The 16,596-nt window shown below is 50.6% G+C and overlaps 1 protein-coding gene across 4 annotated transcripts in view; it reads left to right on the top strand.

Annotated features, from left to right (window-relative positions):
• Window positions 1-16,596, top strand: part of PTPRA (protein tyrosine phosphatase receptor type A) — a 133,881-nt gene that overhangs the window by 57,882 nt on the left and 59,403 nt on the right. For all 4 annotated transcript variants that reach the window (XM_064448854.1, XM_064448856.1, XM_064448857.1 and 1 more), the window contains one exon: window positions 2,566-2,637. In XM_064448854.1, the coding sequence (XP_064304924.1) occupies window positions 2,566-2,637 (72 nt within the window). Of the gene's footprint in view, window positions 1-2,565; window positions 2,638-16,596 lie in introns of those variants that run through there.

Genomic DNA, 16,596 nt, shown 5'->3' with positions numbered 1-16,596 from the left:
GCGTGCCGGGGCACAGCGGGGTCGGGGCATGGCACAAGAGGGGAGAGGCTTGTGTGCGGCCGGGGCCGCGTAAGCCTGGTGTGGGACGCGCCGCCTCCCTCCAGTTCTGTTGGATGTTTGCTCTTTGGCAATTGTGTTTCCGCTACGCGCAGGCCGTATGAGTAGTTTCTAACAGATGTGGATGTAAGATATTCTTGTAAGTATTTGTAACAGAAGATGTTTCTACTCTTACATACTCGAGCGACCCGAGTGCGTGCCTGCACTGTGCTCTCACCTGTCAGAAGGAACGAGGTCTATGACTCACTGCAAGTCACGCACCATGAATTACTCTCATCTTCTGGTACTGATCTGTTTTTACAGCCATCTGAAGATGCAGCCGGCTCTAAAACCCATTCAGACATGTTGCGTTGACTTCTATAAGTTTTTATAAACTCTTCTGTTTTCATTCTGCCTTTGCATTTGCTTTTTTTTTTGTTACCTTCCAGCGTACGTTTTTCCCTTCAGTAAGATGTCGGCCTCATCCTGGAAGGAGCCGTGAGCGTACGCCGCGTGTGTCTTGCTCCAGGCCTTGTAAGAATTCAGCTTCATTGCTGATTCCCTTTGAATTCTCAGACGATGCTAGTAGCAGCAGGGAAGGGGACTTCTTCTTTCCATCAGGTCTTTCTAAAGCTGGAGGTGAATGCAAAGATTTTCTTGCACTTCTCAGCACTCTCCAAGGCTGCGTTTTGAATCTGGCAGCTTTGTGAATGAAGGAATAAATCAACCATGAAAATATTGACGGCGCAGTTGCTGACACCAACTTCCCGATTTGGTCCCGCAAAACCTACCCCTTAGTTCTAACCGCGTATTTTCTGGCTAAAGGGTGAAGGGGCCTTGTTCCCCTTGCGCAGGGAGGAGAGGACAGGCATTTCAGCAGCCCCAGACCCCTCTGCCCCGGGCGAGCAGCGCTGCTGGGAGGTGTGGGGGGACGCTGGATCGGAAGGAAGGAAGGTGGTGTGGGGGGACCAGTGAGTTCGACACCTCTGGGGTTGCTCACTTTGAGACAGAGACAGAGAAGGCAGATGCCTCAGCCGTTCTCCAGTTGCCTTAAAAAAGAAATATCAGGAAAGTAATCCAGCTCTTCTCCTCCCTGCCAGATCCAATGTCTTTTTAATCTGCTCTCTCTCAACTTCTCTTAAAATGGACGCTGCTGGTTGCTGGTGGTCTGCTCGGGTTGGGCAGTGGTTCAGAGCAGACCCGATCCCTGCGTCTCGTTGCTTTGAAGCTCCCAGTTCTATAACACTCGACTAAATCAGATTTTTTTCTTCTCTGTGGAGGTAAAACTCAGCCTTGTGCACCCATCTGATTGAAGTGCTGAGACTTGCCTAATTGAACAAGTGCTCGAGTCAACACTTGAGCAGGATGAAAAGCAGCGAGGAGATCACCCGGGGATTAAGTCTGAGCTCCGCAGCTACTTGGCACCGGCAGAGCAGATGGCTGGGTCGCATCCTGCCCAAGGCTGGGGGGAAAAGATGTTGATAGGAAAAAAATATTAATTTGGTTAAATATATTCAGCTCTAAATCTAGAAGAGCCTCAGGTCTCTAATTTCATACTTTATAGCATCAGCCCAGAAGATGGGATTAGTGAAAGGAGGGGTTGGTTCTGCAAAATCCTGCAAGGAGCCCGCTGCTGCCTCAGAGCTGATGTAGGTAAAAAATATTTTGGGGTGGAGAACAGAGATGGAGGGAGTGGGAGCGAGTTGCCTTGTCGGGTAGAAGTGGGGATCGTGAGGGAACTGTGAGCCCCTGCAGCACCCCTGGGTTACGGAGCATGGGGAGCTGCTGGGGAGGGAGGCTGGTCTGTGCAGAGGTGTGAGAGCAGCACAACCATCGCTGCCCATCACCTGGACCCCAGGGACGAACGTCAGCCTGTTCCCTGTAGGACTGAGCTTGACCCTACAGCCGGAGTCTGTATCCGGAGAGGTTTGGGCTTGGGGGAGTCCGGTGGCGGCTGCCTCACTGGTGCGTTGCCATCGGAATTCCCGCTGACCGCCGGCTGGCTTTCGGACCTCCTTCCTTGTGATGGGAATAAATGAACGTACACAGAGCCGCTTTTCCAAATGCTCCAACCGCTTGTGGCTGGGTAAATACTCACTCGTAGGAGCTCGAGGTGAATACGATGCCCTCACTATGGCAAAAATTACCTACTTCTTCTAGCTGTGGACCCTCCTAAGCTTTGCTTTACTTCACCCCAAACAGCGGTGACATATCAGGCAGGGCTGTGAACGTCGGAGTCTCCTTCTCACGTGTACCTGCTGCCGCTGACCTGTAACCGCCTGCTGCTGCCTCTGCCCGAAAGCACTTCTAACCCTGACAACTCCTGCAATTTTGCCTTCTGCATTTAAAAGTTATTTTCCTCTTTTCAAGTGTGTCTCCAGCTCGAGCAATAATGAAAAGCTGTATTTTGCATATAGGTAAAATGAACTGGCATCACCTTGCTGGCGGCAGGAAAAATACTGTTTTCCAAAGATGGTGGTGAATTTTAACTCGTTGGTTTTAAAAGCACCTTTTTTGGTTTGTTTGCAGGGGCCGCCACCAGAAGAACCTTTATGGACTCCTAATGACATGCAGGCGGACGATTTACTAACGATAATTAAGGTAGGAGGAAGAAGCGTCGTTAATTTTGGCATCTTGGCATTTGTCCTCTCCTCGAAATAAAACCCCGCTCGCCAGTGGCCCGCCAGCCATCGCGCTATTTTAGGGTTCGGTACACAGCGGTGGCCGTACGGAGCAGCACCCGGCCAAGGCATTAACTTGGTGTATTAAAGTGTCCCTTTAAACACAGGGGAAGGGAAATCTTATTTAAGAACTACCTGGGAACGTAACTAAGTGGAAAAAATCCGACTTCCTCCCCCAAAGGATAATGAGGTCTCTGTTGGTGTGGAGTTGGAAGGGGCATGACTCTTATTTGAGAGCACTCAGCACAGGGGTTTTTTTGTTCTGCTGAAATGTAGTGGTTGAGTTGGAATTCACGTTCTGACTTGCCTTCTCAAAAAAAAAAAAAAAAAGCCCTAAAAATATTTTATTAGTTTATTTTCATCATCTTGAGCTTCTGTGGAAAGCTGGACCATCTCCAAATGCGGCAGGAGAGTATTCAATTATTGATTAATTAAATGGAGGAAAATCCCTGATTTCAAAAGCACTGAACTGTTGGACAAACTTGCAAAAGAAAATACAAATGCGTGCAGAGTTAAGTGTTTTTACAAGTAGTTTTTATGCTCCTTTAATACCTGGATCCTTGGATCCTTGCCTTCCTGGGTCATTCCTGCCGTGGCTGTTGTGCTGAGAAGCACCGTCAGCACAGTGCAATGCTCGCTGCTGGTCTCAGCCTCCTGTTGCAGTGGGAAAGAGGGTCTTTGCGCTCACTGTGTAGGCTCCTAAATGTGCAGCGGCCTTTCCCTCGTATCCAAAAGATCTCACAAAGCTGTCTTGACTCTGCTCAGGCAAGTGGACCCTGTGCCACAAAATGCTCCGAGGGCTGGAGCCTCTCTGCTGCGAGGCCAGGCTGGGAGAGTTGGGGTGGTTCAGCCTGGGGAAGGGAAGGCTGTGGGGAGACCTTATTGGGGCCTTCCAGTGCTTAAAGGGGGACTCTAGGAAGGACGGGGGCGACCTCTTTAGCAAGGCCTGCTGTGACAGGACAAGGGGTGATGATGGTTTGAAACTAAAAGAGGGCAGATTTAGGCTGGATCTAAGGAAGAAATGTTTTATGATGAGGGTGGTGAAACCCTGGCCCAGGTTGCCCCGAGAGGTGGTCGATGCCCCATCCCTGGGAACATTCAAGGCCGGGCTGGACGGGGCTCTGAGCAACCTGATCTGGTTGAAGATGTCCCTGCTCACTGCAGGGGGTTGGACTGGATGGCCTCCAAAGGTCCCTTCCAACCCAAACCATGCCGTGCTTCTATGATTTCCATCTTTGCTCTACACTTCTCCAACATTTCAATGTACCAGCCTGAAGAGGCAGTAGAGCTGCGTCTGAGCTCCCACCAAATATCAAACATCTGCGATCTGCCAGTACCCAAAATACAGCAGAGGTGGATGCTCTGCTTTGGAGCCTGGTGAGGTGTTTGGTGAGACCAACACCACGGACACAATTTTGTTCTTGCATTTGTTCGGACTGTAGATGTGTGAGAAGGTACCGTGGGCGAGCGCGGCGGGCGTTGCGTCTGTCGTACTTTAACACAGGCTGTGCGTTATATTGCGCTTGGGATTTACGCTTCTGATTAGCACAGGTGGCATCGACGGTTTGGTTGGTGTTTAGGGTTGGTGGAGAGTTTACTGGCCGAGTCGTTGGAGGGAGAGGGGGAAATTCAAGCTGTAACTAGAGCAGATTATTTTAATGCAGGTTTACGGTTCTCAAATGCATCTGTACTTTTTGTTTGGCTTGCGATAAGATGCACTGCTGTGGAATTTGCTCGGAGCAGGGATTTGCATGAATTATTGTTTCTTACCAAATGAACCTCTGTGCAAGCCTTCTCCCTGTGCTCCGTGGCAAGATTAGAAGAAGGGTTTGTGTGCCTGGATGTGGTGGTCAGCAAAAGCCAAGCGCTTGGAGGAAGGAAAGATGGAGTCATAGAAACGAAGCTGCTGAAATCAAGGGGGAAACTCCGTCTGGGCTGTGCGACGGCGCCTGGATGCGTGTGTTTATTTTATGTGCTGACTTCGTTCCTTTTCATCCCAGAGCGACTTTTTAAAAAGCAGCATCCTCCTGTTAGGAGAAGCCTGGGACGATTACGCATGGCCTCTTGCAGAGGCCAGGTTTGTATTTAGGAAATAGAACGCCATGAATCGCAGGGCCTGCAGGTAGAAATAGCGTGGCCCAAAAATACGTGGAAGATGGGAGTAAACAAATCATAATCGATGGTCTCTTGATTCTGCACTTAAAGCGTTTCTTTAGGAGGGTTTCATGTTCTCGTAACGAGATCTTTCTGTAAATCGCTAATTAAGCAAATTAGCTGCAGTGTCATCAGTCTGTCTACAAAAAGCAAGAAGCTGACGTTCTGAAGAAACCTTCAAGCTGCAGACTCAAATTATCCAATATTTAAAATTACGATATCTCATAGGAATAGGAGGAGCAATGAAAGAACCACTTGAAGTTTGGGTGGCTTAAAGCCTGGTTTCACGTGGAAAGGCAAGCTTTTTATTTTACTTAAAATTCTACACAGGTGTCACCCTTGCTTAAAATTTGACTAAACCTCATGGCATTAAATAATTTGCTCATAATCCCTTATTTTCTTTTTTGGAGACAGCAGAAAAGGCTGAGGTCAACGTATCGGGGTGTTCATCTAAAATACCTTGTGTAATGTACTTATTTTCTCAGAAGTTCGCTTTGATAAGGGAAAAGGAGGAGAATTCTTTTCTTTACTGCAATAAATCCCCGTGACCCAGAGCATCATGTGGAGGCGTGAGCGATGACACTGGCAAGGCCTGGGCCGAGAAGAGTGCCGGTGTGTGCGGAGGCGGTAGGAGCGAGGTGGATATCGAGGTGGAGGCACAGCGTTGCCTTGAGACGTCTGTATCTGAGTACTCAGAACGTTGCCAGCTACGCTGACTAATAATTGCCGGCTGATGCAGATACCATTCAGGCGGTGTGTGTGTGTGTGTCCTGGCACCTGTGGGGTTTTCTGAGCGTGTTCCGGCTGCGCGCATGGTGGGAGGTAAGTGGAGGCTTCCAGCGAGCACCTCAGAAGGGCACGAATCCATCCAGGCGTGGAGGTGATGCTCATATCGATACCGGTGTTGTGCGGAGCTGAGTGCCGTGTTTTGTTGAGTGGGTGAGTGTTAAAATCACTTACCTTCATTCAGCAAAGTCCATCCAAAGCCATTTGCTACCTTCGGACCATCCATATCCTTCCCCGTGCCTTTTCTGGCCACATTGCCAACACCTCTTGGGAGGCGGGAGCCGAGCCGACGTGCCCCATGGATTTGCCGAAGAGCTTTGACACGTGTGGTTTCTTCTCGCCGGTTCCAGCAACGCCCATCACAGAGCTAATGTTTTCAGCACTACCCACAATAACTGAAAGATCTTTCGTGTGAGATAAGAGTCAGTAACTGTGGTTGGCTCACTCCTCTGGTGTGCGTTCCCCTATTAACTTGAAATTTAGTTTGTCACCAGAGCGCGGCTGCTGCTCCGTCTCCTCCAGCATGGGCCGGGGAGGCTGCGCAGAGGCACCGGCCGCCACGGCGGTCGGACCCTGCACCCTCTCTCTTGAGGATTGTTCTTCAAAAGAGTGCATCGGTGCCGGAGCTGGATCTTCTCCCTGAGCACACGCAGTTGTGAGCAAACCGCAGGAGAGGCAAAGGGGAGGTGATGGGTCGGGGCCCATCCCAGTCCTGCAGTTCACCCTGCTGGGTTTTGCATCGGGTGGTGACCAAGCCAAGAAGGGCTTTTTCCCCCAGCTGGAAGATTCGCTCCTTCAGTTTCGGTCAAAGCTGTCGTCCTTCTCAAAGCTTTAACGTTTGCTGTCAAATTTTGGCATTTGTTGATGTGCAGGCTGAGCCTTGCGGGGCTTTTTGGAAAGGCAGAGGTTGCCCTGAGACCCGAAATCACAAATTACCGGTGCTTCTAAGTCCCCAAGGCACTTCTCCCCACCTCTTTCCTACGAAGCTTCAAACTTCCCCACTGAATTTGGTGTCGCCGTCGCAAGCTGACCTCCGGGCCTGCTGCGTGCTAAAAATACCCTGGGATTTGTACGAACGGTTTCACAAGCCGTCAGTACTAAACACACACCTCCGGCGCTTGCTGTTGAAACCGACTGCGGGCTGGGGATGTGAAGGAGACAACCGCTTACAGGAACCGCGCCGGGCAGCGTGCTGGGACCTGCAGCCCGTACCTGGCACTGCTGCGTGTAAATAAACACATCCACCCTCCATCTTATTTCTGACAACTGCCTCCCTGAATAGTAATTTGGGGTTTTTTTCAGTAGCTTGTTCTGCGAGCCGGTTTCCTCTTGCAGGTGTTTAGAAAGACCTAATTTTTATGTTAATTCGACGTAGCTGTCAGTGCACAGGCATGGATGGCTCTCGCGTCCTTCTGAGATGCGTGATTTTTATTGAAATTCGCTCCTGAAAATCTGATAGCAGCAGCTGATGTTCCTGGCACCTGAGTCTAAGAGGAAACTGCACCAAATTGGTGCTTGCCTCAAAAATCCATTGCCAGCACTCGTTCTGCGGGGTGTAGCGACCGCAGCTTCAGCTTTCGGGAGGGTTGCAGCTGCAGCCTGGGTTCAGGTTTTCAGTGATGTTTGTTTGCGAAGGTTTGAGGGTTTCCTCAGCATCATGTCTCGCTGAGATCCAGCAGTGCTGATTACAGCTAAACCCAGTTACTGCTAATACTGGTGGACCTAAATCTATAGGAACAATTTTTTTCCTGCTGATGGCTTCAAACACATCTCCCTTTCGATTGTATTTGGTCCCGTGAAAGGATTGAGTTGATCCACATCTCCTTCAAAAGAATAGATCCTTCAAGTTGGGCAGATAACGTATTAGGTGATTTAAATTACTATTATACAGCTCAAAATGGATCCTTTTCTGAGCAAATAATGCTTACTAGCTCCAGCCAGGCCTGCCTCGCGCCGGTCGATGAACACGGTGTAACAGACGCGAAGGCGAGTTCCTCGCTGCTGGAGAGTTCATCGACTCCTGGTCAGAACAATCGGAGCAGACAGCGAGTCGAGGAAGCGAAGACGTGGAAGGGACGACGTTCGGGCTCCTTCATCATCGCTGGGAGCCGGGAGGTGCCTCTGAGGGACGGAGCAGCGCGGGGTCGCCTTTGTTTTTGATTGGAGGTGCCTGTTCCTGCTGTCTCACGGCATCATTTCTGCCGACCTCAGCTTTTCATCCCCCCCGCCGTCCTCACCGTTTTGGGAGAGTGCGCTAACAGAGCAGATCCCTGCTGTCCAGTGGTGGAAAGCAGACAAAGGAGAAGAGCAGATGAAAGGTTTTCTGCGGCCCCAACTTTGGGTGGCAGCGGCCTCCCTGGAGCGCAGGAGGCTTCCATCAGCAGCCGCTGCAGAGGTTGTTCAAAGCCTTGGGTAGACCTGATGGCAGAAATGCCTGGTTAAGGAAGATGAGGAGAGGAAATTTAATCAGCCACGTGTTTGTTGGTAAAGTCGCGAGTGCAGCAGCTTTATGACAGATTTGGCGTCCCTTTCTGACTGTTCTGTCACAGTACCAACTGTAGAGGATGCTGAAGCTGGAGAGGCAGGAGGAGAACAACTGGCCCCAGCTTATAAAAGCCATGAAATGATGGTATTGCACCAAAGAGGTTTCTCGCCCCAAGACCTTACTGTGTGCTATAAACCACATTCACGTTCTTGGAATACGTTCGGCCAGCCCGACGTGGGTCAGCAACGTGGTTAGGCAGGTCGGCGGTTACCAATACCACTAACTTCTCACCTCTCCTTTTCCAGAACTCAATTCTTGTGATGTTATTTAAGTGTTTTGTAGTCCAAATGCTTAAAGTTCCCTGCTGAAAGCTAAAACAAATATCTCAATCCTATCAGCTCTTTCCAAGAGCAAAGCGTGGAAATCCCTTGTCCTTGGGCTGGCACCGTCACCGGTATTTTCCTCCCTCCCTTGACCGGTGACTTTTCCTTTAATATTGCTGTCTAAAGCTTCTGCGGCTTATGCAGTGACTAAAAAGGAGAAAAAAAAATAAGATTACATATGCTGCGGGAGTTTGGCAAGCGACGCGCGGGCCTCTCGCAGTTCCAGTCGGCGGTTAGACGGGTTTGTCGTACTTAGATTCTACACGTGTATGATCTGCTTGCGGTGAGGAACCACTGGTGCTTGGGCAGGGACCTGTTCCCTTTTCACACGGAGTCATTCTGAGGGCAAGCAGATATTGGGGGGGGAGGGGGGTGTTGTACGCAAGGGGATAAGGGGGGCTGAAATAATTAGTTATTCACTAGCAGAGCAGGGTATTTACAAGTGATGCTCTACCCGTGATGGTCTAAGGTAGTTGCATTTTAGGAGAAGTGATATCAGGTAGCAGGTAAACTGCTGCAGGTGGGGAGAGGCAGACAAGCTTCTGATGCGTAAATCCTCCAGTTCGGAGACAAAATGCGTTCTCGGTCTTACAAGCTCAGCCACTTGCTCTGAGCCTCATCCTAATGTAATAGCTTTCATGGGGAGAGAGGACGGTTGGCACCCGTGGAGCCGAGGGATGCGCTCGCTGGGGAAGGAGGTAAATTATTTCTTGTGGAATGTGGAGGGGTTATCTAGGGAGCAAGGAGAAGGACAGTGTGAGAGGGAAACTAGCTTTTGGTTGACCATTGCTCAGTGACAGGGAATTTTAATTCCCAAACTTGCTTTCTGAATGCATTTTATGGATACCCGTCAAGTTGGATGGGTTTTGCAAGACACAGTCCCTTTCTCGCCTGTCCTCTCTGCCACCTGGAGCATGAGTCGGCGCCGGTGTAGTGCAGCAGGAGGGTGGTGTACCGGGTGAAGCGTACGATATCGGGGGAAACAAACACTGCAATCCACAGGGATTTGCTGCTGCAGAGAGCATTTGTGGGGATGGGGCTGTCCGTGAGCCAACGTCGCAGCTCAGCCAGGTTCTGCTTTGATTTGATGTGGTGCATGTGCCTTGATGAGCAATTCAGCAAGGTTGAGGAGCTCTGAAGAGCTGAAGGGAGGGAAAAAGCTCTTTAAAGTAAAATAATTCAAATATAAATGGAGTTTATGCTACAGTAAGTCCACGTTTTCTTTCTGCACGGCTCTTTCCTCACTGCAAGGCGCCTTGCTGGTACAGCGCACTGGCTTGACTGCGCCTCGCTCGGCAGATGTTCTTGGCAACCTCAGGTCTTACCTTGGGCTGAGCTTTGAGGAAGCATAAGGTCAAGCTGCTGTAGTTCTAGAGGAAGTTTGTAGGTTATAAATTCAACTAGACCTGGTCCTTTAAAAAAAAATTTTTAAAAGAAAAAGAAAAAAACCCATTAATGTGAACTGCTTCCGGCCCTGTACAGGGAGTTGGAGAAGTCAACAAGACGGTGTGAACAAGACCAGGCTGCTGAGGAAGCCAGATACACAATGCATAAGTTTTTGCAAAAAGCTTTGTATTTGAGGCAAACTAGTTCTGAGGATTAAAAGCTGCTGTCCTTCCACTGAATGAGTGGATATTGCAGCATTTAAACTGACAGCTGAGGTAGAGGAGTGACTGAGCAAGAAGGTCTCTGCATCTCCAATGCATTCGGGTTTGGCTATTGCTTTTTATTGTGTGCAGTGTTCCTCCTTGCAGGGAAGAAGGTCAAGGGGACGCGAGAGCTCTGCAGGAGGAGAGGGACACAACCCTAGGGATTGGGCACCAGAAAGGTGACTCAAGGAACTGTTGAAGCTGGGCTGGGTTGTTCAGGGGAGAGGTTGGTTGGGATCAGGAGAGAGGTTGGTTGGGATGCACGATGTGTTGGTGCATTTTAATCTGTGCAAGACACCTCGTAGAGGTGTGTTTGGAGGAAGAAGTGATGCATGTTGAGTGGGTGCTTGCCAGGATGCCCGGCATCTTGCTTCCTTCACCCCAGAGGTGACCACTAAGGCGTGGTAGGGCAGGCAGTGGGACGTCATGTTCAGCAGCATGAGCTTGAAGGATCTGGAGGGGAAGAGTTAAACCTGAGCAAAAAGCAAATTATCTGGATGGGCTGGAGCTCTGCCCCTCATTCAGACGTGGCACTGGTGAGGCCCCACCTTGAATATTGTGTTCAGTTTTGAGTCCCCCAGTACAAGAGGAACACTGAGTTGCTGGAGTGTGTCCAGAGAAGGGCAGCGGGGCTGGGGCAGGGTCTGGAGCACAAGTGTGCTGGGGGGCGGCTGAGGGGGCTGGGGGGGTTTAGCCTGGAGCAGAGGGGGCTGAGGGGAGCCCTTCTCGCTCTCTGCAGCTGCCTGAGAGGGGCTGGAGTGAGGGGGGGTCAGTCTCTGCTCCCAAGTCACCAGGGACAGGACGAGAGGGAACGGCCTCAGGCTGCGTCAGGGGAGGTTTAGGTTGGAGATGAGGGAAAATGCCTTCCCTGCCAGAGGGGTCAGGCCCTGGCACAGGCTGCCCAGAGAGGTGGGGGAGTCACCGTCCCTGGGGGGGTTCAAACACCGTGCAGACGTGGCACTTGGGGACATGGTTTAGGAGGCCTGGGGGTGTTGGGTTGGAGGTTGGACTTGATGATCCTAGAGGTCTTTTCCAACCTTAATGATTCTATGATTCCCCTTGAACCTCCTGTGCAAGGCAATGGCTCTGTGCCCTGGGGCTCCTCATGGAGGGCTGGGTCGGGAGTGGTGGCATCGCCTGGGTGTTTTCTTCTGAATCTGCATCTCCGAATGACTGTGCTGGCTGAGCCCCGCTGAGAGGACAGGGATCCTGCTCGCACACTCTCCTCTCACCAGTAGACCAGGTGTCCCCTTAAAGACACCAGTTACAGTCAAAAAACCATCCTGAAACTGCAGTCGCAATGGATCACCGCCTTCAGCTGCAGGAGCGCTAACCGTGCGCATCAGGCCACCTCGCTGGCTTCTCACCACTTTTTAAAATACTGCTGTTGAAGAAAGGCAGAGACCCAGCCCCATAGCATCCTGCGGTGTTGGTCTCTTCTCCCAGGTCACTAGCGATAGGATGAGAGGAAACAGCCTCAAGCTGCGTCAGGGGAGGTTTAGGTTGGATATTAGGGAAAATTTATTCACCAAAAGGATTATCAAGCCCTGGCACAGGCTGCCCAGGGAGGTGGGGGAGTCACTGTCCCTGGGGGGGTTCAAACAACGTGTAGCCGTGGCACTTGGGGCCATGGTTTAGGAGGCCTGGGGGTGTTGGGTTGGTGGTTGGACTTGTCGGTCTGGAGGTCTTTTCCAACCTAATGATTCTGTGATTCTAAAATCTCGACACCCATGCTGCCGGTGCTGCTCCGCCTCCTACCAGAGCTGTCGGAGGCTCAGCTCTGCTGTCTGAGAGCCCAGGCGCACGTTCTGCCTAATGAAAATTTGTTTCCCCAAGCGACCAGTTGCAGGAAATGAATTTTCTGCTCGTCGGCTGCCAGCCCGGCCCGTTGCGCTGTGGCGAGGCACCGCAGCGCCCGCTGCGCCTGGCTTGGCTTGTCTGCCCTCAGCTCCATTGAAGCCACCCTCAAATATTACAGTGGGGATGCTAGGAGGTATCCACAGGTGCAAAAGCAAACCGGGAAGCCCAGTATGGCACTGGTTGGGAGCCAGTTATGAAAGGAAGATCAGCTTCGCCCGCGGGATGCTGCCTCCTTTTCTTGGTGGCTGCTTCCCCAGGTACGCTGTTTTGCTTCAGAAGCGAATCTGTTAAGTTCTTTTCCTGAGCTCCAGCCAGAGGCTCGATCGAAGCCCATTTAATAGCTGGTTCTTTATTTTTATGTGCTTTGAGTAGGGCCTGAAATGTATCATTTGGGAAGACGTTTTAGTGAGATTTGGGATGGCAACCCACTTTCTCCTCTGTGTTAACTGCTTTAAAACATCCACTCCCTGGTTCAGTTTTATTTGCTCTTTAATAAAAAAAAGATAATATCTGTTAGACACTAGTCTTTTCATCCCTCAGGCAGGTGTTTAAGAGTTTTCATTGTTTTTAAAGTCGCTGTTTCTGTGCTTTTTGAATGACTCTCAGCTTGCTGAAGACAACGATTAATCTTTATCAAGTGCTTAATTGAACATGCCGTTAAAGTGAGGTGATGCAGATCGTCACCGGGATGCTCGAGTGCATCTTCGGTCCACAGTCTGTGCTCTGAGCGTCGCTGCCTTAGAATCTAACGAAAGCAGCCCTATATCTGGAGCCTTGGCTGGGGGAGAAGCTCTTTCTCAGTGGTTCAGCTCTTGCTGGTAGTGAAATGACTTTATTTTCTTATGCAGCAATCATGATAACTTTAATAAACTTTTCTCAGTCACAGAAGGGAAAAAATGTTATGAACTGGTTTGTTGCTTTGCTTCACCATGAGCCAGACTTCACCTTTTAAAAGGAAAAGCACCTTTCAAAACCCGCCCTCTGCTCTTCAGCATCTGCCGTCGAATTATTTCATCCATACACCTATTTTTATTAAGAAATTGGGAAAGAAAACCGAGCAGTTTTCCTTAGGCATCGGTACTTTCTTCACTCTGAGCTCATCCCAAGTGCAAAATATCCTCAGTGCGAGCTAAACAGAAAGCAAAAGTAAGCCCGGCAAAAGCTGTTGTGCGGGACAGAGCGCAAAGCGACTCCTGGAAGGTGGAAACGCGGCATTAGTGCTGTGCTGGAGTGAGAGCGGAGGGGGCGGCTCCGCCTGGCTTCGATAGATATCTGCAAAGCCCGACGTCAGTGTGAGTTCCCCTCTGCCGTGATCCTGCTTTTAATTAAAAAGTCAGAGCTGTTAAAAAGGACTTGCTGAAGAGTTGGGGTAGATTTATGCCAAAATAATAGTGATTATGACTTCTTTAAATCCAATTCTTTAATTCAGATTGTGAATATGCTTTGAAATGTTTAATCTTAAATTAATGGGGATTTTTAACGGTTAGCTGCTCCCTTCCATCCGGCTGTCATCCCAGCCCTCTTCCTTGATGAGAGCAGAATGGATCTTCTAGACATTTGTGGTGGAAAACAGACTATTAACGCTAACTGGCTGTGCGAGGGTGACGGGGGGCCGTGGTCCCTGGCCACAAGAAGCAAGGTGACCGGCTGTGTCTGTGTTCGGGGTACAGGGACACGCACGGCGCGGGGCAGGGTGGTGACGGGGAGATGCAAGGCTGACAGCAAGGCGCCTTTCAGACGCTTTCAGCTGCCAATCTGCCACGGTCTTTATTCTTGGGAGCAAAAATATGGAAGGATTTTCTGTTATACAATTTTTTTCAACATCCGTTTGGAGGGTTTCATACCACAAGACTTATTTTTTTTTCTAATCATGCTTTAACATCTGTATTTGGTAAAATATGCTACTTTTTAAGCATTGGTATTGGTGGCTTTTATTTTGCAACTAAACTAGTTTTGATGTGAATTGTCCAACTTCTGGTTTTGGGGAGGAACAAAGTTATTCTCTCTCCCCAGCCTACACGGCAGTTAATCCGGCTGGAGCACATGGCTGCTCTTGTACAGAAAACAGCTCTGACTTTGACAAATGCTTCCCTGCATGACTTCAGTAGTTAAAGCTGGTTGAAGAGGTTGGCTCCAATCTCGTGCCCAAGGACTGCTGTGCTGTAAGCTAAAAGCTGTGTGTTTTTAAAGATGTGACTTCTATTTCGGTAGGAAAGTATGCATCGTCAGGGAGTGCCCCTGTCCACCAGCTGCACACTCATCCCGGAGCACGGTTTCCAGAAGGACATCTTCATGAAATAACCCACCAGGGCACAAAGCAGCCACCCCTGATGATAGAGTTGTAGAACCATGGCATGGTTTGGGCTGGGAGGGACCTTTAGAGCCCATCCAGCGCAACCCCCTGCCGTGAGCAGGGACATCTTCAACCAGACCAGGTCGCTCAGAGCCCCGTCCAGCCTGGCCTTGGGTGTTCCCAGGGATGGGGCATCGACCACCTCTCGGGGCAGCCTGGGCCGGGGTTTCACCACCCTCATCATAAAACATTTCTTCCTAGATCCATCCTAAATCTGCCCTCCTCTAGTTTCAAACCATCACCCCTTGTCCTGTCACAACAGGCCTTGCTAAAGAGGTCCCCCCATCCTTCCTAGAGCCCCCCTTTAAGCACTGGGAGGCCCCAATAAGGTCTCCCCACAGCCTTCCCTTCCCCAGGCTGAACCACCCCAACTCTCCCAGCCCGGCCTCGCAGCAGAGAGGCTCCAGCCCTCGGAGCATTTCTGTGCCCCCTCTGGCCCCGCTCCAACAGCCCCGTGTCCTTCCCGTGCTGAGGAGCCCCGAGCTGGAGGCGGCGCTGCAGGGGGGTCTCACAGAGCGGGGCAGGGGGGCAGCACCCCCTCCCTCGCGCTGCTGACAGTGGGACTGAGCTGGATGCTCTCAAAAAGCAATGAGCAAGGTATTGCGCAGCAGAGGTTAGGTGCTGCTGGGGGGCTACTGATTGATCAGGCGGTGTCTGAAGCATATTGTTGGCTAAGCAAAGTTTGACATGTTACTGGATGGTAATTTTCATCTTGTACAGCGAGACATTAGATGCTGTATCTCATTAGTTAAAAAAATCCAGGGATATTTTTGTTCAATTTAGATGCCATGAGGAGCTTAGTTAGCAGGGGCAGGGTGCTGGTGGTTAATTGTTAGACACGTCAGGATGTGTTTTGGAGAATGAATCTGATGGGGAGCGGCTGAGGGAGCTGGGGGGGTTTAGCCTGGAGCAGAGGGGGCTGAGGGGAGCCCTTCTCGCTCTCTGCAGCTGCCTGAGAGGGGCTGGAGTGAGGGGGGGGTCGGTCTCTGCTCCCAAGTCACCAGTGACAGGACGAGAGGAACCGACCCCAAGCTGCGTCAGGGGAGGTTTAGGTTGGAGATGAGGGAAAATGCCTTCCCTGCCAGAGCGGTCAGGCCCTGGCACAGGCTGCCCAGAGAGGTGGGGGAGTCACCGTCCCTGGGGGGGTTCAAACACCGTGCAGACGTAGCACTTGGGGCCATGGTTTAGGAGACATGGTAGTGGTGTTGGGTTGGAGGTCAGCCTTGATCATCCTAGAGGTCTTTTCCAATGATTCTATGACTCTATGATTCTCTGCTGTGCAAGGGATGTCTTGGAGGCAGCCGGTAGGATCAGGAATGCACCAAACACACAGCCGATCCCCTGCATCCAGGGATGCACTCTTGAACCGAAGTGCAGAAGTCAGCAATGCGGTGAAAGAGTGAAGCAATTTCTCTCCTAAAAAGTAATGTAATCAGGGAGGGGATGTATGCAGGCACCAAAGAAACACCCATGCAGTTACATTTCCATCACTGTCATCACCTTCCTCACATGAATCAAGACGAGTTGAGGGGGGAGGACAGAAAACCAAGCGAGCGGTTGGGCTCACCGTTGTGGAAACCACCACCTCCGCCAGCTGACGATCTTGATGATCCTCCTCCTCTTACCTCGGCATCGTACACGCTGTCCTTACAAGTATTTCCAGAGGGATTTACAAAGCCGCTGAAGTGATTTAAGTGCTCAGAAGTATTTGAATATCCCAGTAAGTATTTATCTGCAGTTAAGGTCTTGTGAAAACATTGTGAAACATGAGCCATCATCTGAGCCCTGTTTCCCTTCCTGTCAAACTGGCAAATACCGGGCTTGGACTGTCTCCTCTCCCTATGGATTAGAGCCATCTCCTTTTTCGTTTGCACGGAGGGCCCACCGAAGTGCCTGGGACTGCACAGGCCATCGCAGCCCAGAACAAGCAGCAGCAAGGCCCATCTCTGCAATTTCCAGGCTCGCCGGTGCCTTTTGTGAGATGGTACCAGCTTTAGTGCTTCAAAGAATGGTGGCAGAAATGCAAAAAATTAGTAAGGATTAATCTGCTTGTGGGGCTGGGTATCTGCCTCCCCCCTCCCGAATGCATGGTAAATTAGTGGTTGACTTGAGCCCTGTAGCGTAGCTGTTTATACCGCGAAGGATTGAATTATAGCTGTGTAGATGATATCATCCCTTTGTTTAATCCTTTTTCCTTTCTTCTGTCATG

Source organism: Phalacrocorax carbo, chromosome 4 (genome assembly GCF_963921805.1).
Source record: "Phalacrocorax carbo chromosome 4, bPhaCar2.1, whole genome shotgun sequence".
Classification (NCBI taxonomy): domain Eukaryota; kingdom Metazoa; phylum Chordata; class Aves; order Suliformes; family Phalacrocoracidae; genus Phalacrocorax; species Phalacrocorax carbo.
This window is presented reverse-complemented; position numbering and strand designations above follow the sequence as displayed.